Below are 24,772 nucleotides of genomic sequence, written 5' to 3' on the forward strand. Positions count from 1 at the left end.
CCAGGTATTAAAGGTGATCCTTAAGTTTGAAACGATGTTGGTTTGTTCCATTACTTATGATCCACCAACGATGGGGGCAAGGGTATATGCCACTAAATGGTTAGTGCCCCACTTTTGTCAGACCCCTTGAATTACAGCTGAAAGTCCTGACTTCGCTTCCATCTGGGTGTGTTTCCTTTCAACTTCAGTGTGGTGGTGTACAGAGGCCAACTGCCAAAACAGTTATCCTTGCTCCAATATTGCTGGCCCTGACTGTAAAATCTTTCTTTTTTTATTTCAAACAAGCATCCTTATTATTTGACAGTGTGCTTTAGTAACCAAAGTACTTCCACCACCAGCAAAAACACCTTCTAAAGGCAGTTACTTTAGGGCGCAATCCTGTTCTGATAGGCGGCTGCCTATCCAATGCAGGGCAGGAGAAGCACTGAGGGGATTGTTCCCTCCGTGCTTCTCCTGCCCTGCATTTGCGGCTAAACAGCCGATTGCAGCTGTCTAGCCGCGGGAGGGCTGAGTGGGGGAGGAGGCTGCTCTTTGACACATTGGATGTGTTGTACAGGCATTTCCACCCTCCCTACCCTGGAACATTCTCCAGAATGCCCCTTCTCAGCCGCTCCGCACTCTTCTTGCGAGCACAGGGCATGGGGCTGTTCCATGCTGCCTCCGAGGCAGTGCGGAAGTGGGGGGAGTTTGGTTCTCTGGGAACCAGATAGCGTATGGCCATCTAGCTGCTGTCTAGCAGCCATAGGATTGCTCTCTCCAACTCTCATTTGCCACCCTTGCCTAGGGATGTACGAAAATCACTTACCTGTTCGTGGATTATGCTGATGGTGTGGGGGGGAGGTGCACCGTCCCTCCCCCCGGAATCCTGGATGGGGGGGCGGTGCTCTGTTCCTCCCCCCCCCCGGAATCCTCCTTGGCCGGCTGTGCTCCGCGGCGGCTCTGCGGAGCAGCCGGCTAGGCCCAGCCAGGCCAGAGCTGTCCGCAGCCAGATTTCCAGCCGCGGAGGGCAATGGAAAACAAAAAACAAAAAAACCACGTATGCAAATGGCGGCGGCTATGGCCGCCACCATTTGTGTTCCTTATTTTTGACGTCTTAATCTACGTAAATATTTACGTAGACTAAGACGGCGGAAATAAGGGGAACACAAATAGCGTAGTGGACGCTATTTGAGTTCCCCTTATTTTCGTCGTCTTAGTCTACATAATTATTTAGTAGACTAAGACGGCCCAAAATAAGGAATGCAAATGGCGGTGGCCGTAGCCGCTGCCATTTGCATACTTTCCCCCCCCCCCAGATGTTTTAGGCTACGTAAAAACTTACGTAGCCTAAAACGACTGGGTAAATTTTTTTTTTAAAAAAGGCGTATGCAAATGGCAGCGGCTACGGCCAGCGCCATTTGCGTTCCTTATTTTGGGCTGTCTTAGTCTATGTAAATAATTATTTACGTAAAATAATTTTTACGTCAGTGTAAAAAAGCAAAACAAAAAACCTGCAAATGGCGGCGGCGGCAGCCGGTCGAAAGACCAGCCGCAGCAGCCGCCGTCGCCCGGAAGATCTGCCCCAGGTAAGTCTTGTCCCGGGGGGATCCGCGGGGCTGGCGGGGGGGTGACAGGCCGTTCCGCCACAGATTTCGGGGGGCCGAATGCACTGGTATTCGGCCTCCCCGAGATCAGTGGCGGAATTCTCTGCCATCCCTACCCTTGCCTCCTTTTTGCAGCAGATGAATATATTGGGCTGCCTATACTCTTCTCATGTAGAAACTTTTGCACCAGTGTAACTCATACCCTGCAAAGAAAAGCTATACTATACAACAAGTATGCAATAGCAATTCTTGTCGTATTGCTGATATCTAAGTTCCGCAATATGTGTTGGTGTGCGTACGTTTGAATTTCCTCTACTGTATTGCTGGCAATTAACATAACCAAAATAAGCTTTGCAAGTGTAGAGGGCTTATAAAAAACAGGCCTGCTTGCAAGAGATTTGTCTTTCTGCAAAATCAATAGAAGCAGCTTTGGATAGGATAAATTTCAAGCAAGTTCACAGTTGAGGTTCTAAAATGTAGCAATGGAAATTATCTTTTAAAATTTATTTAGGTAAGGTATCTGATTTTTAATACAAATACAAGTGGTGCCCCACAACAAAATGTTGCAGTGTATTCCTGGAGTGTGTGGCTCAGGGGCTTGAAGGACCAAAGTTAGCAATAGTGGCAGGGGCCTTGCTCTAACCTGGGTCTATCTTCATCTGCAAACTATTTTTAAACGTGTGTGTGTGTGTGTGTGTGTTGGGGGGAGAATGTTTGAACATTTAAAAGTGCAACCAGTGTGCAAGAAAGTCAATGGCACATGGGGCTTCTGCATGTAATTGGGTGTTTGATTTTGCCTGACAGGAGTTCTGAGGAGGCACTTTTTGCTGCAACCCCAGGTAGGGGGGATTATTGACTGGGAGTCCAAACCTCTGGTCCACAGTATTAACAGTGGACTACATTGCAGGGTTGCTGTAAGCTTCTCTCTCCCAGCACAATCCTCCAACTAGGGTATAACAATGAACTACACTTCAGAGTTGTTATATATTACTCCTCACAATCCATCCTGCAATCTGGGGATAAAAGCAATGGATAACATTGAAGGGTTGATGTTACCTATTCTCCTATCTTCAACCTAACCTGCAATAGGGGTCTGATACCTCTACACAGACAATGAGATAGTTTTCTCTATCCTTTTAATATCTGTGTCACTTCCTCCATTCCTCCTCCCCTCTGCTTTTCTGTCCTGTCTCCCCCACCCTCCTCCCCACAGAATAGCAAGTCAGTATTCCGTGTTCACTGAGCATGCTCTGCCCTCATTGGGCTGTTTTGGGGCTTTCCCCCCACCTTAGTTTTTTTAATAAACATACTTTGTACTTCTGTAAACCTTGGAGTTACCTTGACTCTGCCAATACCTCCCTCTTGTGCTGTTTTGGCTACATTCATACAAGTGCTCTTGGCTCAAGACGGGAAGTAGAGGGACTTACTAGAACAACTGATACTGGTTTTATTGCCTTTGCTTTCAACATTAAGCAATGCATACAGGGACTCATAGTCAGGGGCAGGAGCCTAAACATGCATCCTATATATGTTTACTCAGAAGCTAATCCCACTAACTCAAGAATGTAAGAAGAGCGGTGCTGGATCAGACCAAAGTCCTGTCTAGCCAAGCATTCTATTCCCACAGTGGCCAACCAGGTGCTTCTGGGAAGCATACACATTTAGAGAGACTTACTCCCAGGTAAATAGGCATAATATTTCAATGTAAATCTGCAATCCTAATCTGATTTAGAAGTAAGACCCACTGAAATCAGTTAAACTTCATAATCACCATCAAGGTTGATAAAAATCAAGGATATTTTTTAAAAAATTAAAAATCAGATTTTAAAATTTAAAATTGGATTTTTTTCTTTAAATTGGATCTTTTTGATTTAAATCAGATTTTGAAATTTTCTTAAACCGATTAGTAATAAAAGAGTCTAGGTCAAACATATCATGGATACTAATTAAACAACTTCTAATTCTATTCTATGAATATGTTAACAGCAGTTTAAGGAGATGGGAGATAACCTAATCACTCCTATTCTGCACTTCTTCAGGTGGTGCACAGAAGTGCATGCGCTCACTCTCTTGCTCTCTCTCTTTCTCTCTCTGAGCCTTGCCTCTCTCGAAATGCAAAGATAGAGAAGGTCAATGAATAGAGAATTTGGGGAGATAGAGTAGATCTGTACAAAGAGGAGGAGTCTGGATATAAATGCAAGCAATAGGGGAGAAGAATAGACAGTGAAACCAAAAGTGAACAGAACATATTCATGCAGTCCTGACTCCTGAGGAAACTTCTGCATGTATCCTTCACAAAAATCCATGTGAATGTTTTGTTAATGTTATTTGTTGAAGAAGAAAACTAACCTGAAGAATAAACAATCTTATTAGTACTATTTAAAAGCCTGTTTGGTGGTGGTGAGTCTGGCACATTATGACAAAAATATCATGATTAATTGAATGGTTGGAGCTGGCCCATCTCTTGAATGACTTCACAAATTCATTCTGCTTTAGTACTAAAATGACTAAATTATCATCCCATTTTTGATGAAAATAAATTTGAAAACAATTCAGAATAATTGCTTAGTGTGTATTTACCTTCTAATGAAACCTGCATTTCTGGATATGTATTGAGGTTATATTAAACAATAATGTATTTCTACTAAAAATAATAATTAAATAGAATCTTCCTCACTAGTGGTTTAAACAGTGATTTAAATTATTAAAATCGAGTCCTTCAGAAAAGCAATTTAAATCAACCCTGGTCAGTATCATAAGGAACCTGAGAATTGCCCTGCTGTATTGGAACAAGGTCAGTTTAATCCAGAATTCAGTTTCGACTAGCAGCCAGCAAGATGCCTCTAGAGGTTTATAAACAGATTATGAAACTGATGGCTATTCTGTTGTTTCTCTCCAGAATCTAGTACTAAAATCTGGAGGTTTAATTTAACTATCAAGGCTAATTGCCATGGACAGACCTATTTTCTACAAACACTTCCCCTTCTCCTCCTCCTTCTAATAAAGCTGTTCCTGCAAGTGGTCATCACTACTTAACAGAGTTGAATTCCATAAGAAGGCTTCCTTTTGTCAGACCTCAACCAAGAATCACATCGTGAAACTAAATGTTTGGATTTCAGATACTGGCACTTAATATTTTTTGCAAGTGCTGATAACCCACAACTTTACTTAATTAGAGCAGTTTATAGCATTCTCTAAGCATGGGAGGCATGCAGAGTACCCCTTATATGTGCCTAGAGCTGAGCATATTTGTATGGAGCTTTACTAAATCAGAAATACTGCTTTTGTTTGCACATAGTCAAACATGCTTCCTAAATAATTTGAGTGTATTGATATGTATGCTGAACTTCGTAGCAGTCTTTGAGGATTTGGCTCAGCTTGCTCACGAATCTAAAGTACGCAATCCAACTTCCGTTTCTATCTTGAACTTAATTCAGTGATCCAAAACAAGCATGTTACTTATTAATTGAAACTGCTTAAATTAGTTCCCTTCTGCAAGATCTGATAACGAGCACTACACAACTGTATAAAAATAGAGTTGGGATAGATTGAATGTTGAATACTTCATAAAGCTAGTTAAAGATATGAATTCCTTTACAGGTCCCCTGTCAAGAATTGGTTATATATTAACTTGTGATCAAGCTCTCCCTTCTTAGGGCATTTCTACATGAGGCTTTTAACCCGCCACTTTACTGAGGCTTCTGCTTCTGGATTCTTTGTGAAATTAAGATTGGCTCCTTTACACATGTTTTTTTCTGGGAGTTTTCTTTCTCTGCCTTTCTATATGTTCCATTACACAAGCACTAGGTGATGCTGTGGTATAGCAGAATTGCAGAACTATACTAGGTTTCATGGTACCATTCAGGATATACCAGACTTTCCTTGCTAGAAAAAAACCCCAAAACACTAAAATGGTTGCAAAGAATGGGAGAGGTCCTGGAGGAGGATGACGTTGGGCCAACTACTGTGAGTGAGGAATCAGGAGTGCACAATAAATGCCTCCTGTAGAAAGGCTCTTAGATGATGTGTGCATTTGGTCTCTAAGTTAATGGTTTTCTATATTGGAAGTGCTTAATTTGTCCATGGCAGTAGAACATTGTCCATTGATTTGCTTCCCTAATCAGCTTTGTTCTGTTTTTCAATCAAAAGGCCACTTCACACAGTATAAAATTCTTGCATGAAATGCACTTGTGTTTAGAAATTAAGGAAATTAACACTGAGAGAAGTGTTCAGACCAGTTCATTGTTTTATCTATGTTCCTCTATCCTGTAATGGTCTTCATTGCATTACACTGTACACTTCAGAATATCCCTGTTGGAAAGAATCCGGTAATAATTTCTTTCCAATTTTTCTCATGAGTAATGCTCAAGACCACTATTACAAGACACTGGGGTAGTGACTGTTCCTAAACACAATACTTAGGCATAAGTCTGAGTTCTTCTTAATAGAACTGACTTTGACCTATGTTTCCTGAGCTGTCTTTGAGAAAATTAGGCTTAGGAAATGATTATTTATTTATTTATTTATTTCATTTCTATACCGCCCAATAGCCGAAGCTCTCTGGAAATAAAAAAGGATTATTTCCTTTTTCGAGAATGAGGTATGGCACCCTGACCCTAATTTTGGTATGGTGACAATTTCCTCTCTTCTTTCACACCTGGGAGGAAGAAATTTAAAGTTTCTACTTTGGGTTTAACCTAACCATCATGCCCAAAGCTGCTAGGACAAACCAGGTTCAAACTGTTGTTTCAGATCCTGGGTTGCTCTCAAACAACAATTTGCTGAAGTTGCACATCACAGGGAATTTTGGTTACTTTAAAACTGAAAGTGGCTCCTTCTCATGGATGTGAAAGAGGAGAAGGAGGGAGCAAATGAACCCAAGAATTACCAGGGCTTGTTCTCAAAATGGGAAATGGTGGTTTCCTACTATGTCTGAACTGAACTCAGTATCTCAAAAACTATATGTCAGTCTTGTATTTAACCACACATGACACTTGCTGATCATTCCACAACCCACAGAATGTCACCATGTAATACCTTGATGGCAGGCTTTCTCAGTAGTGGCACCCACCCACTGGAAAACCGTCCACCATGCAGTTCCAGAGGCAGAAAACATGGCATGTTTCAAATGCCTCCTGAAAACATATTTGTTCACCCAGGCTTTCTCTGGCTAGTTGTTCAGTCGTTCAGTCGTGTCCGACTCTTCGTGACCCCATGGACCATAGCACGCCAGGCCTTCCTGTCCTCTACTCTCTCCCGGAGCGTGCTCAAGTTCATATTCATTGCATCGGTGATGCTATCTAGCCATCTCATCCTCTGCCATCCCCTTCTCCTTTTGCCTTCAGTCTTTCCCAGCATCAGAGTCTTTTCCAGAGAGTTTTCTCTTCGCATTAGGTGGCCAAAATATTTGAGCTTCAGCTTCAGTATCTGTCCTTCCAATGAGCACTCAGGGTTGATTTCCTTTAGGAATGATTGATTTGACCTCCTTGCAGTCCAGGGGACTCGTAAGAGTCTTAATTGTAATTTATTATGCTGCTCCATCTTACTGCTCCTTGCCTTGCTCTGTACTATTATTGTAATTGGAATTGTTTTTAATAATGTATTTTAAAGGTGATTTTAATATTTATATGTGAACCACTTAGGGATTTTATTATATTAAGTGGTATAGAAATATCACTAATAAATGCATAAATTAATTAAATAAGTGCTCACCTGGTAGCCATAGGTGGCAATGCTGGGCAAATGCATAGAATTCCATGTAGGTGAGTGAGCAGGCTGGCAGAGGAAGAATGAATTTATCCCTCTTCCAGAAGAATGCTTGGATTCTATGCTGACTGAGGAGGAAGGGAAGGCAGTGTCCATGATCAGCACCTAGCTTGGGAGCTGAACATGGAGTTGGAACCAAAAGAGTTCCAATAAGGTCCAGAGAGGAAACTGAGAGGCTTATATCCTCACTGCTAGCTCTTCTTCTTGGTCATCTGGAACATTGTTTGCAGTTGGATCTCTTTTGACTTCTCCTTCCTCCCCAGTAGACCCATCTTCCTGAGGAGAGTTCTGGCACCCAAAAGTGTGCTCCTACGCTGACTGAAGGCTTCCCACTAGGCCTGCTGCTTCTACTGAGATCTGGGGAGCAAAGGGGGAGAATCAGGGATTGAGGCAGAGTTTGGGATGTGGTCAGAGGAGTTGTTGGAGTGCAGGGGAAATGATGATATGAGGCACTTCAGGCTGCCTTGGAACTACAGCAGGTTCTTCCAAGGACTCAGTTGTACTGGGGCTTGCCATGGAGTCCCATGGCTCTTACTCAGAGGAGGTTTCTCCAGGGTCCAGGTCAGATGGGATCCTGACACCCAGTCCCTCAGCTGCATCCTTTCTGTGCTACTTAACTTCATAAAATGCTTTTCTTTTTTTTTACTAGTAAGCTAAGAGGCTAGTATCCTGGAGTTCAATATGGTACATGGAAGAGGGGGCTCAAAGGATGCAGGATACCAGCCTCTTAGCGGGCTTCTAACTTTTCTGGTCATTTGTAAGGCTTCCATGTACATCTCTGAAACATTCTGATGACTGGAGACTAGGGAGTAGCATTTATATGGAAGTAACTCTTTGAAACAAAACAAATATAGCTGTCAAGGTCTAGTGTTTATATTCAAATTTATCTAGGTTCAGTTCTGCAAATAGGCCCTGTGTTTCAGACTCACAGTCATTATTTCTCTGGGAGAGCTGCCCGTCTGACTCTCTGGAACACAATTCCTAAATGCATGCACTGAGTTTAGTGATGCAGTACTGTCATAGCTGACAGTGTGCTCTGATTCGGTGGTTTGTCAGCAAGACCCTGACCCCTTTCTGATGTGTTGTTGTTTGGAGCAAGAGGCAGAGGATCAACTCACTAGTTGTCCTATCTCAGTCCGTGCACTGTGAAAGACGGTGTGCCTTTCCCTTTGTGATTTATTGTCTGTGTTGGATTATCAGTAAGGCAGCTCTCCTTCTTTTCCCTACAATTTTCTTTCTTTCTTTCTTTCTTTCTTTCTTTCTTTCTTTCTTTCTCTCTCTCTCTCTCTCTCTCTCTCTCTCTCTCTCTCTCCCTCCATTTCTAATCCACCCAATAACCAATGTTCTCTGGGTGGATTACAAACAGTTAAAAGACTAAAATGCTGCAGAAACAGGTAAAAATATAAAATACAATACAAATTTTAACAGAATAAAACAACAACCACTCCTCACACTCCTCTTGCTCTAAAACAACAAACAGCACAGGAATCGATAAAACAGCCATAAAAATCTAGAACTAGGTCCCTAAAATGCCTAGGAGAAAAGAAAGGTCTTTGCCTGGAAGTGAAAAGATAACAATGTAGGCACCAGGTGAACCTGTTTGGGGAGTTCATTCCATAAGTGGGGTGCCACAACTGGACCTTAAAGTATGCTATGAGCTCTGGTTCCCTTCTTTTGTCTTTACTTAAAGGTTGAGCACAAGAATTGCCAGGTGAAACATCTGTGCTTGAATTGGTTTAGTTACACTCAGGGAGATAAGAGTTATTGCTGGCTCTTGGCTTCTGTAAGAGGATGTGACAGTCCTTGCCAGACAGTCAAGGCCAGAAATATTGGAACAAGGATAACTGTTTTGGCAGTTGGCCTCTGTACACCACCACACTGAAGTTGAAAGGAAACACACCCAGATGGGAGTGAAGTCAGGACTTTCAGCTGTAATTCAAGGGGTTTGACAAAAGAGGGGCACTAACCATTCAGGAAGGACAGCCAGTGGCATGCACAAACCCCCATCGTTGGTGGCTCATAAGTATTCCTCCCTCGAGATGCTTTGCCAGGCCTTCACTGCAGCTGCCTTCAGCTGCTGCTTGTTTGTGGGTCTTTCTGCCTTCAGTCTTGTCTTCAGTAAGTGAAAAGCATGCTCTATTGGGTGGAGATCAGGTGATTGACTTGGCATTGAAGAACATCCCACTTCTTTGCCTTCAGAAACTCTTGGGTAGCTTTTGCTGTATGTTTTGGATCATTATCCATCTGCAATATGAAGCGGCGTCCTATCAGCGTGCCAGCATTTGGCTGAATCTGAGGAGAAAGTATAGCCCTAGACGCTTCAGAATTCATCCTGCTGCTTTTATCAGCAGTCAGGTCATCAATAAACACCAGTGACCCGGTTCCATTGGCAGCCATACATGCCCATGCCATAACACTGCCTCCACCATGTTTGACAGATGATGTGGTACGCTTTGGATCATGTGCTGTTCCTTTCCTTCTCCATACTTTTCCCATCATTCTGGTACAAGTTAATCTTGGTTTCAAGAATTGGTTTCAGTCCAAAGAATGTTATTCCAGAACTGGGCAGGCTTTTTTAGGTGTTTGCTGTCAAAGTCTAATCTGGCCTTTCGGTTCTTGAACATTACCAGTAGTTTGTACCTTGTTGTGAAGCTTCTGTATTTACATTCATAAAGCCGTCTCTTGACTGTAGATGTTGACAGTGACATGCCTACCTCCTCAAGAGCGTTCTTGACCTGGCTAGATGTTGTGAAAGGGTTCCTCTTCACCCTGAGCAGAATTCTGCGGTCATCCACTTTAGTTGTCTTCCGTGGTCTTCCAGGCTTTTTGCTGTTGCTGAGCTTGCCAGTTAAATCCTTCTTTTTCAGGATGTTCCATACTGTTGTATTGGCCACTCCCACTGTTTTTGCTATCTCTCTGATGGGTTTATTTTGTTTCCTCAGCCTAATGATGGCCTCCTTCACTCTCATGGACACCTCTTTGGACCTCATGTTGGGAGTTCCAGTGAACAGCTACCAAATGCAAATGTAACACTCAGAACCACCTCCAGGCCTTTTATCTGCTTGACTGGCCATGGGGTATGCAGGAAACAGGCCACACCTGGCCATGCAGCTGCTTGTCAGCCATTCGTTCCATTACTTATGAGCCACCAACGATGGGTGTGTGTGTATGCCACTGGCTGTTCTTCCTGAATGGTTAGTGCCCCACTTTTGTCAAACTCCTTGAATTACAGCTGCAAGTCCTGACTTCGTTCCCGTCTGGGTGTGTTTCCTTTCAACTTCAATGTGGTGGTGTACAGAGGCCAATTGCCAAAACAGTTATCCTTGTTCCAATATTTCTGGCCCTGACTGTATATGAAGCCTGCAAGGCCTAGCCATGGCACTCAGTCAGGCCAGCACTCTCACCTGCCTCCCTAGCTCTGAGTTGCTGGCTTCCTGCCTTTCCTGCTCAGTAGACTAGAAGGCAAACCAGAACAGGGTATGTGGGTGGGGTCCATACTTGTTGATTTACAGAGTTTTGTAATGAAATAATGGTCTCTGCCCCAAAGAACTTACAATCTAAAAAGTGAGTAAAAGACAACAGGGAGGGGAGGGCTGACCAACATAACGATGAATGAATATAAGGATGGAAGTGGATTTAGTGAATGTGCTAGCATTGTTTGTGTTAGCTTGGCACGTGTTAGAACTTACAAGAGACAAGAGTTGGATAGAGCATCCATATGGCCTTCTCCAAGTGGCAAGGCAGGGGACTCTTGGTGGAGAATAACTGATCTAACAATTCATTTTGCTGTAGAACACAATATGATTTACATTTCCCAGAGCAAATGTAAAAAATGAGAATGGACTGTTTAGTTTAGTTTAGAGGAAAAATGCATGAAGAATATCTGTGCTTATATATTAACCTAAATGGCACAAAACTATCTGCTAAAGGTGAGGTGGCAGTCCTGCTTCAAGTACTAGTGAGGGGGGGGGAATATTTTTCTCAACTCTGCATGCTGGACATAATTGTATAGACCTCTCTCTTTTGTGTCCCTGCAAATCATATTTTGTTGTAAACTAAAAAAAAAACCCGTTCTATTAATTAGTTTTATTTATTTATTGCGTTTTACCCTAATTTTCGTTCAAGCTTAGGGTGGCGTATATAGTTCTTGGCCCATTTTATCCTCAGAACAACCCTATGAGATGGGTTAGGCTGAGAGTTGGTAACTGGCCCAAGATAGTCATGTACGGATTGTGTAAAATCTGTTCCGCCTGTGTTTCATGGATTGCCAGGCACCTTTCGTTCCTTCGTCTGCAGATCGATGGAACTGGATTTTTTGTTTAGTTTCTGAATTTGTGCAAATTTGAGCTTGCAAAAGTGCACAAATCCCCCCCCCCCCATGCACATTTTCACGATTTAGCCTATGGGGGAAATGCGCATTTTCAGCCATTTTAAAAAATGTATATTTTTCTATGACTTAATTTGTGCAAATTTCCCGAAGGTTAGAAAAACGGTACGCAAATCCACAGAATTCCCCCGACAGGGGAAAAGCTTGTCTGCTGAGGAATGCAGATTTTTTATGCAGATTCATAAAAATCCAGACTTATTCGGTTCCGTTGCAGATTATTCTGACAACCCTAGGCCAAGGTCATCCAGAAAGCCTCATGGCTGAATGGGGATTGAATTCGGGGCCAGCCCACTCCATTGTCCAGGGCTCTAATTGCTACACCTCTCTGGCTCTACTTTAGCATTTCTTCTTAGGGAAGATCACTTTAGCCATTTGGATTCCCTTTTCTTAGGACCTTTTACAGCGCTATGATATCCTCCCTGACATGGGGAGAACAGAAACAACATTCTTCATATTCCAAATGTGGGTATACCATAGATCTATATAATGGCATTATGATACTTGCTGTTTCATTTTCAGTTTATTTCCTAATAATTCCTAATACCCACCCGTTTTCAACTATGTTTTTACTACGACATTTCCACCCAAGACTTCTTTCTTGAGTAGTTACATTCAATTTAGACTTCATGAGCATATCATGCTGTTACATTCTACTTTGGATTTTTGTATGAATTGGGTTTTCAAAAAGGATAATTTTTATTAAGCCAGATTCCTGGAAAACTGAGAAAAGACAACTGAAGGGTCAGGTCATGGCAAAGCTGGGTCCAGAGAAGCAGGGGCAATGTGATGGTGGCCAGAGCTATTGCTACTTCTCAACCCAAAGGGCAACTGTGATATGGTCAAACTATACTATGTGACATACTCTGGTCAGATGTTTTGCAAGCTCTCTTGCCACCTGACGCAAGGGACAACTTGCACTACCTTGCTGCCCTTCCTCTTGCTGCCGTGCGCCCGTATCCCTCACCCCTTAGCTTTGCTGCCACACTGTGCAGCTGAAGGAAGTGGTCTCACTGGATCTCCAAAGATCTGTCTGGACTCTTGCAAGACCTGCCCAAGCTATCATGGAAGCTGCCCAGCTGCTACTTTTGGCTGCGCAGCTCTTGCTGAGAGCAACAGACAGCCCATGGCTGCTCTGGATATCCCTGCTGGCTGCACTCTTGCTGCAGCAAATGCTGCACTGGGAGAGTGGTTGGCTGGCAGGACTCTCTGGGCACCTGCTGGTGGAGGTGGCGGGCCCTCCTGGCTGGGGTGGGGGCAGGGGAATGGTGACATTTGCTTCTCCTCCAGCTCCGCTGCCTGATGTGGGCACATGAGCCTGTGTAATGGTAGGGCTGGCCCTGACTCTGATCTGTTACTGTTCAACAAGCTTCGTTGCTGGTGGCCGACTGATTAGTCTGTAGTTCTCTCCTTTGGCCAGAGCTTGATAGCGGTGGAAGGGCTGAATCCTTTTTGATATGGGTCAGTCTCCAGTTGTGGGCTCACATCATGACAGATCATGGAATTTGATGCTAGACATTCTACCAGCCAGGTAGAATATAACTGCAATTATTTATTGGACATTTGGTGTAGGTTATCACTGTAGGGGATTATCAAGAATGCTAAGATAGGTTAATCTTGGAGTTTGTCATCTTGGTTGTAAAGTTCAGACTAGAATAAATGTAAAGGTGGCAGACCCATTTGTTTAAACCTGGCTGTGCCCCAATCTCACATAAAATAGGGAGGGGTCCCATTTTTTGAGCAAAAGATGTGAGACATCCCTGTCCACCTACCGCCTACCTTCCCATAGCTTAGCCTTCCCCAACATGGTGCCCTCCAGATGTGTTGCACTGCAAATCCCATAAGTGACAGCTCCAGGATTTTGAGGGCCCTTGGGTAAGACACCCTCAATGGGCCCCTCCCTCAGTGAGTCTGCCTGCTCACCACCATGGTCACCAGCTGCTATTGCTCCTCATCCTCTTTCTCATCACTGCTGCCACTTGCTTGTTTGACAGACAGAGAGCTAGTGAGCAAGGAGGCAGTGGCATCTCCTGCTCCTCCTTATCACTACCACCATTGTCTGGGCCAGAGTGAGGGGCAGGTGAACAAGCAGGTTACAGTGGTGAAGAGGAGGAGCAACTCCAGGGAGCTCTCACCGGTAGGCCCCTGCTAGGATTAGGGTCCTTGGCAGGTGTTCAGCTCGAAGCTGGCCCTGACTCCCGTAATTCCCAGTCAGCATGGTCGATACAGCTGGAGGGCACCAGGTTGGGGAAGGCTGCCAAAGCGTCTTCCCCAAGTGCTTTTCTCACAGCTGAATTGTGAGAAGTCTGGTTTTGGAGCTCAGCTGAAGACAAAAGTGCTGGGGGGCAGCGGGGGCTGCAGGGAGGCAGACTGTTGGGAGGTGAGCAGGTAAAGGGAATGTTTAGCATCCACTCCCCATACTCCTCTTGTTCTAAAAATGGGAGTCACCCGTCCCCACTTTATATATGTTTGGTTCAGACGTGGGATTGAACAAATGGGTCTGCTTCCATCACATCTCGTTTGGCCGTAAGAAAAGACACATACTGAAGATTTCCCTAATTCTGTTTGGAAATATTAGGCTTTTTTTAACCATCTCATCCTTGTCAAAGTTTCTTAACTCTTTCTCACTTACTCTTTGAAAGTGGAGATATTGAACAGGCCTGAAGTGATACTTCTGAATTCATTTGCTTAATTTTCTCGATGTGTATTTCTACAAAGAATTCCATAATCTCAATTCAATTACTTTTTGATTTTGTTTTTAGGTTAACAAAGCCATTATCCTTTGCAGACTGTGTTGGAGATGAGCTACCATGGGGATGGGAAGCCGCATACGATCCTCAGATTGGTGTCTACTATATCGACCACATAAACCGTAAGTGTTTTCTCTAAGTGCTGTATTGATTATATAAGAAGGCTTAGCCAGATTAGACTCTGTTGTTAGACTCTTAACAAGGACTTGAAGAGGAAAGATTTCTTATGAGACAGTTGAAACTCCCCACAGCAATTCTCTTAATTTATTTTCTTAGGAAAAGTACTAACGTCTACCCCTTCTGCTTCCCCCTCTCCTGCCACACACTTCTTCCTTTCTTTTTTAGCGCTCTTATATCCTGTCGGTCAAGGACACTTAAAATGAGACTCTCAAAATGGAGTTCAGAATTTCACAGGATTGTCTGTTAACGTTAAATCTGCATGTTACTAATTTCAAACATTAGGTTTTCAGGTGTATGCAGATTTAAGGAATAACTCTGCAGCTTTGCCCAAAGTTAACATTCCAGTTGGTCCCAAAATATGCTCTTTCATCAGACTGTTGAAAGCCAGAGTCCAAGGGATGCTGGAACACACTCCAATAAATATATCCATACGAAGCTGCATTGAAGTTAAATAGTACTCCCTCTATTTTCAATGTTCCTGCTGTGAGTGCTGTTGCATATGTAGCCAAAGCAGCAGCAACCACACAAAAGAGGGAAGGCATCAGCAGACATGGGGAACCCAAGGATTTAGATTAAAATATATATATGTGTGTGTGTGTGTGTGTGTGTGTATATATATATATATATATATATATATATATATATTTAGGTTAAGAACTCCTAAAAACAGCCCAGAGAGTACTGAATGTACACTGTGGCGACAGAATACTGACTGACTGTTGGGCGGGGGGTGGGAATTGAGCAGGGAGGAGGAATGGAATTGAGTGGCTAGAAACCAGAACAGCAGCACTCGACACACCAACTTTTTGTTCCAGGTTCTTCTTATAATCATATATTCATAATTGCTTTAATGTTGTGGTTTCCATATCAGGGGATCCTCAAAGCGAAGGTGAGTAATTGCAGACCAGCTTCCCTGAAAGCCAGTGTCTTTACAACTGTCAGTCGAACAAAGGGCTGGAGGCGCCTGATCTCATCTGATCTCGAAAGCTAAGCAGGGTGAGCCCTGGTTAGTACCTGGACAGGAGACCGACTGGGAATCAGGCTTCCTGCACTGAGCAGGGGGTTGGACTTGATGGTCTTGTAGGCCCCTTCCAACCCTATGATTCTATGATTCTCCTGCAGTGCACAGCCACAGGAGACTATTGGGAGCGTTCTAGGATGCATGCTCTGTTCACATGGGATTGCGATCACACCCAGTAGGTCCAGCCAGCACCCTTTCTGACCTGCCTTTCTGACCCAGAACATGACCAGAATACTCTGCAATATGGAGGGGTTTCTCAGTTGATAAATTGGGGCTTCAAGATGTGGTACACTCAGTCAAGCCACTTCTGCCCATGGAAAAGTTTCTCTGAATTTAAGAGCATTGGAAGCCACTGGTTTAATGATAGACAAGGGTCCAAAAAGAATAGAAATCTCACCCAATCCCTTCTAAAGGAGGGAATGTAACCCGGGATCAAACAGATGCTGGCCTTTAAGTAAAAAGCAATATTTAATATAATTTAAAGTAATTCAGAAATAAAAATATAATGCTTCAGAAGGCAACAACTAGGACAAGTGCTTAGTTATGATCAAGTGCATTACTTCTAACTTGAGACATACACATACACTCAAGCTTTGTAGAGTTGAGGCAATTGTGTAGTGCTTTCCCATCATTTTAAGCATTTCTATTATCTAAGATACTACTTATTAAAATATTATGATCATCTCAATCTTCCTGGAACTATGTGAAATGTATACTTTGAGTCTTTTAGAGAGCAATCCTATGTTATCTCTTATGCCCTGTCGGCTGTTGCTGGCAGGGCAGAATTCAGGGGGAGGTGGGGAGTCCTGTACTTTTCTTCCATCTGTGGGCAGAAGAAAAATAATTCCCTCCCTTTGCCAGCAACAGGAGGGGAATTTTAGCACGTCCAAGTGTTTTCCTGGATCAGGGTCATGGTTGGGAGCTGGTGGACTTAGGACCCCTTGGATCCTTGGCCACTCTCTCCCCACCCATCGGAATGCGCCCCAATATGCCCATTTCCAACTTAGTAGAGGGAACCATGGCGGAAACCTCTGTTGTGGCTGGGAAAAGTCAAAATGAGGGCTCTGACTCTTCAAAAGGCTTGGAGGGGTTTTCCCATACAGTCCTGTGGCCCCTGAGGTGCTGACTACAGACCATTGGATAAAACCATTTAAAGTCATTTAGGGAGCAATCCTATGGCCGCTAGACAGCGACTAGATGGCCATAGGATATCTAGTTTTCTGGAAACCAACCTCGGAGCCCACGCTTGCAACAGCCCCGTTCTCCGCACTCACAAGAGGAGCGTGGAGTGGCTGAAAAGGGGCATTCCAGGGGGCGTTCCGAGGATGTGAAGGCAGAAATGCCTGTACGACACATCCAACATGTTGTACAGCAGCCTCCTCCCCCACTCAGCCCTCCTGCGGCTAGACAGCCACAATCAGCTGTCTAGCCGAAAATGCTGGGCAGGAGAAGCACCGAGGGAACAATCTCCTCTGTGCTTCTCCTGCCCTGCATTGGATAGGCAGTCGCCTCTGAGTTCGGAAACGGCCGCCTATCTGAATAGGATTGCATCTTTCAAGTCATTTTAATAATATCAATTTTGGGAGAGTTAGCTATAGGATTGTAGTAACAACACTGTGTTGTATAGTACTTAAAGTCTTTACAGGGCCAGAATTGCAGACTTCAAATTTGTTGGCTGAGCAAACAAACAAGATATAGGCTACGCCTATAGTAAACCTGAGACAGCTTGTTTGAAATTTGGTTGCACTGCAATATTTTTTCAGAACACAAGAAAATATAAATATTTGTAGTGATCTGACCCCTCACCTGCTGTGGGTTTTTGAGCAGGGAGTGTGAGTTTTTTGTAAATATGTTTTGTGGAATTGGGTGTGCTTTTCTTTAGTTAAACTGGTTTTTCCTCATTGTTTGAGACTAAGGAATCAGGCACTTAATGCTGTCTTGGCGGTATATTAATCCTTGTTGACGTAGCAATTTTGGTGAAACTTTTCAGAAGTGCAGTAGACATCAGGTATGTTAGGTATAAGAGCTGGTGTTCTGAAGACAGCATTCTTTGTTTGAATTACTGGAAGGTAAGCTGCCTGTGTTAAGGGTCAGAGGCAGGTCATTTGTCTTACATGCTGAAGTTGAGATTATAGCTTTTAATTCACCTGACTAGAATGCAACCATCTGATAATTGTGAACTGCGGCCACAGGAGTTTACTAAAAGTTTCATTACCTTTAACTATAGAAATGGGAACTTTAGGGTGGGGCTGTTTGTATACATTATCAGCTGTGCAGTAATGTAGATGATGCATTAACAACTGCCTTTGTACTGTTTCAACCCTTCTGCTTGGGTTTTTTTGGGGGGAGGGGGTACATTGGCATTTTGCTTTGCAACACAAATTAAATGTCTTGCAGTGCAGTCATACCAAATGCTGTTTTATGGACCAGAGAAGGATAATGTTGCAGATCAAGCTCTTCTTTGTGACGTGCATTCTTTTGTGAGAGGTGGTGTGGTATAGTGGCTACAGTTGTGAGCTTTGAACCATAACATCCCTTGCTCAAATGTTGCCTCAGCTATTAATTCACTAGGAAGCCTTAGTCAAGTTACTGTTATTTTCAGCCTCAGTCCTCATCGGCAATATGAGGATGATAACACTGATTTGTCTCGCAAGCCAACATTTATAAGCTGGATTTTAATTTTTCAAAAATGGAGGTTCCGTAATTGTTTTAGAGCTTCTCCTCCCCAGTGGTCCTAGGGGCACAGAAACCTGAAACAATCACTTCACCTGACAGCCTGGTTTAATGTTTGCAACCCCTCCTTCTCCATTATCATCTGTGACCATGCAGACATCCTGACTAGAACATCTAGTCAGCCTTTCCCTCCTATTACTCCTATCTGCCAAACTGCTTTTTGTAACATCTTGCCATCATGTTTTTGTAACATCTATGAAGATATCTCAAAATCTAGGACATCTTTTGTGATCTTTGAGTTGGCCTAAAACAGGTGTTACACCAGTCTTCCCCAACCTGGTACCCTCCAGTTGTTTTGGACTACAATTCCCAGCATTCTTGACAAATGGCCATGCTGGCTAGGGTTGATGGGACTTGGGCCATAATGTTTGGAGGGCACCAGATTGGTGAGGGCTGTATTACACTATATGGATTTTGGAATTTTTCTTATGGCCAACATGACCTCCTTTGTTTTTCGCCTCACAAGGGTGCCTGTAAGCATTCCTGGGGTAATTTTGGAGAGATGAACAGCCTAAAGCACTGTATAAATGAAGGCTAAGTGTTATTGTTACAGTCATAAGAATCTCAAACTGTTGTTTTAAAACCTTATTCTTCTAGCCCTTCCGCAGAGCTGATTTTCAAGATGTGATGACAGCTGGGCTTGATCTGCCACCTCCTTTTTTCTTTTTGGTATAGCTTGATTGTCACAGTTCAGTGAACAGGAGTTGCATATTAGCAGTACTGCTTCTATAATGTCCAGTTTGTGTTGTGGGCTCAGGAATGGAAACTAACACCAATTAAAGAGCAGCAGCCGTGGTTTGTTTTTGTTTTTAAAATGCTCAGAATATGATACTTTTTGAAAAGTTGCCCCAGGGCTTTTCACATTTGAGGTTAATTATGCCAGAATGATAACACTGCTAAAGAAAAAGGACAGCATATCTTCCATCAGTAGCTTCTTCACACAATAGAAACGGTGGTGGTGGTGGTGATTTTGCCCGAGATCCTTTATCCATACTATTGACCGAAATGGCAGGGAGCATTCTCTCTCTCTGTAAATGTAGGTGTGTATATGTTCGTGTGTGTGTACTGTATATATTCTCAGATTTGTGTGAAAGGCAGTACAGTCACTGTCGCAGTCCATTATTAATTAGTTACTGTTTGTGCTTCAGTTCTGGTTCTAGAAATGAGTTCATCTGAAGTGAATAATATTATGACAGTTAATATCTCGCATCTTATATTGTATACAAGAAGAGCTTTGATAAGCTGTTTGTGCAATCAGCATTTAGTGTCCCAGTTCAGCTATGCAAGGAACTATTAAGCTAAGCAAGGGCTACCCCCTGGAACTGTTGCATTATCACTGATCAGTCAGGGACTGGTGTTTTTTTTAGTAGAGGGCCTTTGGCTCCCCCTCTCCCTGGAGCTGCTCAGGGACCAGGATCCAGAGCACATGTGAAGCTTGCCTCCCCTTCTTCCTGAGTAGACCAAGTGGATAGGAGGCCTAGAGCTGTTAGGCACTGTGTCGCCAAACCTAAGTTAAGCCTGGGCTCGTTACGACCATTACTTCTGAAATCCCAGAGGGAATGATGGGGAGAGGAGTCTCTATCTAAAATTATTTCTAGATTGACTTTAAGGTTAGAACCCTCTCAAGGTGGTGAGCACCCTCTCAAGTCTAGAGCTGGGTTGGGTGTTCTAACAAGGGGTAGTGGGAGGCCCAGAATTAGAGCCCCTTTGAGAGTGGTGTCTTTGGGGGAAGCGGCCTCTGGCCCTGCTTCATGGGCTATGGAATCCCAGGGGGCCACCATAGCATCTTTTTCAGAGGATGCCTCATCAGGGTTCAGGGCTGACTCTTGGTGGGTCCTGGCACTACAGAACCCTATCTGAGATTTGTACTTTGAGGATCCTTTTTTAAACACAAAAATGAGTTGGACCAAATCCCAAGACCTACTTAAGGAAAGAAGTAATGTTGCCCTTATAACCTCTATACTAGTTTCTCCTAGCAGGCAAAAGCTGGTTTTGATTGCTCAAAGAAAAGGTACTCCTAAAAATCTGACACTGAATAAGTACAGTTGTTCATGGGCTAGTAAAACCATAGGGTTGTCCTAAAATTTGTCAGTCCTCTTAGAAAAAGATAACTGCTTATAACAACTTGATTTGGAAGCTTCTAAAAATCCTCTGTGGTTCTTACAAACTTCAGTGTTGGAATGAATGTTTATCTATGTGGAATATTTGCTGCAATCTAGAGCTAGTAGCTGATGTAAGCATCTTGCCCATCATGTTCTGAAGAGTTGTGTAATGCATCATGTGTGCCTTTTTGAGCCACATGTTATCATCTGTTTTATCCATATCTACCATGCGTCGCTCCTTCAGGTTTCTGGAAAAATTTCACTCCTCCAAATGTATGGAGGCAGATGATGGATGGAAATAGTATTGTGTGTATACAAATCTTGAATCGAGATCTTAGCACATAAATGGTTCTTTTCCTAAAACGTCCACCAAATACCAAGTGAAAACACTGCTGTCTGATGGTTCAAATTGTGATATAGACTTCTTTCCTCATCATGTTGACAATTTATATGTTTGTGTTGATTGTTATTGTTGATTACTTCCACTTATGAATGGTTCCCTCATAGGGTTCTCAAAGGTAACAGTACAAGCAGATATGTCTCATGCCTTGCTCCGAGTCAAGGGAACAGACTGTTTTCTAGTACCTGGAGATTCAGGTGACATTTTGGTGCTGCATGCATGCATGCATGCTGACAAAGACAGGATTCTTTGCCCATGGGCCCATACCTCCTTGATGTCTGTCAGTGCTGGCTGTACTGTTGATGGTACAAGTCCTTGTAGCATTGGGACTGGAGTTGTTATGGCACTGGGATAGATAGCATTTGACTGGAAACATTTAGGCCAGATAATGAAGAATCAGTCAGTTGCCTGGAAGAGAAGAAGGATGCAGTCATGTTGGCTTCTGGAAAAGTAATTATGTTGTTGTATCCCCTCCTTTTGAAATTTCAAGGAGTAACAGTGTGAAGCTTCTAATTCAAGTTTTGATAGATCTTGAAATTGTCTCAGCAAGGGTAGGTTGCGCATCTTTGTTTTGGGGATTCACATGTTGCTCTCGAATATATCCATGATGTAGTATGGAAAAGCCTAAGCTCCTAAAGCAATCTGCCTTGACTTCGCTGCTTTAAGGCACAATCCTATGCATGTTTAGACAGGAAACAGTCCTACAACTCCCAGCAGTTGTAGGACTTGGGTGTTATAGGACTTTTTTCTGTCTAAACATGCAAAGGATTGTGCCTTTAGTGCAACTGTAGGTTAATAGTTCCTTTATACAGGATGCTGACAGATACACAACTGCCCCCGTGCCCCCAGGATCAGTCAATCTGAGGAGAGGATACCACCTCAGGAGTCCAACTGCTTTCAGGAATGCCAAATTCACTGACCAAGTGACCTGAAGAGCATTCGGCAGGAATGGCATATGGCACAATAATTTCCTGATGTTGTCAGAATTTGGGTGAAGCCTGGTGTAGGCCTGATCCTATGAACCATTCTTGGTTAAGTAAGTAACCTTCCAAGGCCATTTACTCCATCCTCACCTATCAATGCCAACTCTTGAACATAGCAGCAAATATGCTAAATTTAGAAACCTTCCTTTGCATGCTGTTAGTAATATGGAAGGTAAATAACAGATTTCTAGCCAGAGCTTCAGGAGGTGGTATAAAATTATGGTGCCTTAGTCTTCACAGTGTGAATTGTAATGACTCTCAGTCAAAAAAGATGTTGTTGGAAGGATGCATGGCTCTAATCTTTAGTGTTGATGACAGTATACCACTTTTTATAAGATGTTGATTAGGTGGCTGAACATGCTATCAATTAATCCTGTAAATCTCTGTTGGTTAGACTGAGGTTCAACACAGCACTATTTGGTTTTGGATTTGATTTTAATGTTATGAAAATATGGTCATAGGAGGGGATAATAGTATTATTCCTTAAGTAGATTTTTTTTTAAAGAGAAAACCATAAGTGAAGTTTCCACATATTTGACAAGAAGATAGACACTTCTGAATGAAACTCATTAAAGAAACATTCCTGATGCCTTAAAAACCATTGGATTCTTTCACATATATCTGGGGGGGGGGGTCCCTTTCCCTTTTCTTTTATCTCCTTTTTTTTAAATAATAGACATGATATACTGTATATACAATTCCAGTTTGTAGGTGTATAGAAATGTACACACACATATATGTATTTAGAAACGATACTATCTAAAATATAGATAGTATAAAATATACTAATGATTGTTGTTGCTTTTTTTGATCCTTAATAATTTCCTTCTTTTTCTTTTTATGATGATGATGATGATGATGATACTATGATTAGTAATATTCTTGGTTAGTTGATTTTAGCTTTACCATTATATGTTAGTTGAAAAGCATTTTATGGCTAGGGGAAAAGAACTGTGTGCCTGTTTCCTTGCTATAAGTCTGAGGATATGTTACTGAAATAAGATGGATTACCTAGGCTGTACTGAATTGTAATATTGGCAATGGTATAATGTTTTAAGTAGAGTGATACTTTAAGTTTATGTGTAAGGGAGTTTAAATTTAACCCTTTTATGTAACTTTTTTAAAAATACTTTTTTTTGTTCCCTTTGTTTTCCTGTTCTTTCTCCGTTTTCCTTCTCTTTCCTTTTTTATTTCCTTTTTTGTTTTTTTGGTTGTTGCTGTGTCCTCCAAAGAATACTGTAATGTTGGAAACTGTAGATGGTGATTATGTTGTTGATATTCTTTATTTCATTTATAAAGATAAAAAGTAGAATAAAAAGTTTTGAGGGGGAAAAAACATTGGATTTTGCATCAAACATGTAGCACAGGCTTTGATTACATTTATTATTATATTATATTTTCTTTTCTTACAGAACAGCCTAAAACTGGGGAAATCCTGTGGTGTGCAGACACTTATTGTTTTGTTCAAACATAATGCAAGTTAAGTCACTAGTTAGTTCCTGTGCTCTCTAACTTGGGAGAAAACCCCATTAATTGCAGTGGCACTTAGTTCTGAGTAAATATGCAAAGCATAATAAACCCATTCCTGTGACCATCATAGATGGGGGAAAGCTTTATTCTGTTTACTAGGAGTTACCAACTCATGATAATTGGCAGAATGATAAGCTGTCCTTTTCAAACTTGGCCTCAGAGCCAGAATTCACTCTTTGCTTTCCTTTTACTTTCTGACCTCAATAAAGAAACTCTCCTAGTACAACAGCAACCATTGGCCCCTGCTGTTCTCCCCTTCTTCACAAGTTCTAATGGTATAGAATGTTGTGAATAAAATAAACTAACAAAATAAGCTAATGTGCAGCAAGGAAGGAAGGTGAGGAGGCTTAATCATCCCCCTTGAGAGCCCTAAATCAAAAGACTTGCAGTCCAAAGAGATGTTGTTGAAGGGATTCATGGCTCTAATCTTTAGTGTTGATGAAAACATGCCACCTTTTATAAGATGAGAGAGTCCTAAATCCCAGTGCATGGCGTTTCCAGAAAATTTGTATCATGGAGAACATTAAGGAGTCATGCTTTGGTATTTGACTCTGAATTCAAGATGAGGGTGGTTTCTTATTCCGACTATTCTTGTTAATGTTTATACCACATCGGCCTCAGTTTTCTCTGAAATCACCTAGTTTGTGATGCTAAACTTTGGAGCACAATTACTGTAGTCTAAATTGTTAAGCATTACTGCTGGCTGGTACTGTCTTGCATTCCAGTATTACGCTTGTGACGAAGGCCACAAACTTTCCGAGAAGAGCAACTTTATCTAAGAAATGGGAATGATGCAAGCTACAGCACTCTGCTTAAAGAAGTGGGGTGTAGTCTGCACATGCCTCAGAATGATGTGGGAGAATAGATGGTATTCTCCTCCCTCCCAATCCCTCTTCCTTTTGTGTCATGTCTTTTAAACTGTAAGCCTGAGGGCAGGGACTGTCATAATATTAGCCGTTGTAAGCCATTCTGGGAGGCTTTTTCAGCTGAAGAGTGGGGTAAAAATGCTCTAAATAAATAATAAATGGTACTATGCCAGACGACAGGAGGGGATGTCATGTACCAGTTGCTGGGGAGCATGAGCAGGAGGGTGCTGTTGCACTTATGTCCTACTTGTGGGCTTCACACAGTGGTTGGCCACTGTGTGACCAGAATCCTGGACTAGATAGGCCTTTGGTCTGATTCAGCATGGCTCTTCTTATGTTCTTATAATTCCATTTTGAATGACCCCTGTATGTAAAAGCAGGAAAAACCTAACTGCAAATAGAAAGCTAGAACAGCAGGGAGTGAACTAGGCTACAACCTTTCTCTCTGATATGTTAGTTTGTTTGTTTGTTACT

At 42.5% G+C, this 24,772-nt stretch overlaps 1 protein-coding gene across 3 annotated transcripts in view; it reads left to right on the forward strand.

Annotated features, from left to right (window-relative positions):
• WWC2 (WW and C2 domain containing 2) overlaps positions 1-24,772 on the forward strand; it is a 208,057-nt gene that overhangs the window by 66,889 nt on the left and 116,396 nt on the right. For all 3 annotated transcript variants that reach the window (XM_084856506.1, XM_084856505.1, XM_084856507.1), the window contains exon 2: positions 14,496-14,605. In XM_084856506.1, coding sequence (XP_084712632.1) covers positions 14,496-14,605 — 110 coding nt within the window. The remainder of the gene's footprint in view (positions 1-14,495; positions 14,606-24,772) is intronic.

This window comes from Heloderma suspectum, chromosome 5 (genome assembly GCF_057233095.1).
Source record: "Heloderma suspectum isolate Gila_16-S chromosome 5, 16-S_ref, whole genome shotgun sequence".
In the NCBI taxonomy this organism is placed as follows: domain Eukaryota; kingdom Metazoa; phylum Chordata; class Lepidosauria; order Squamata; family Helodermatidae; genus Heloderma; species Heloderma suspectum.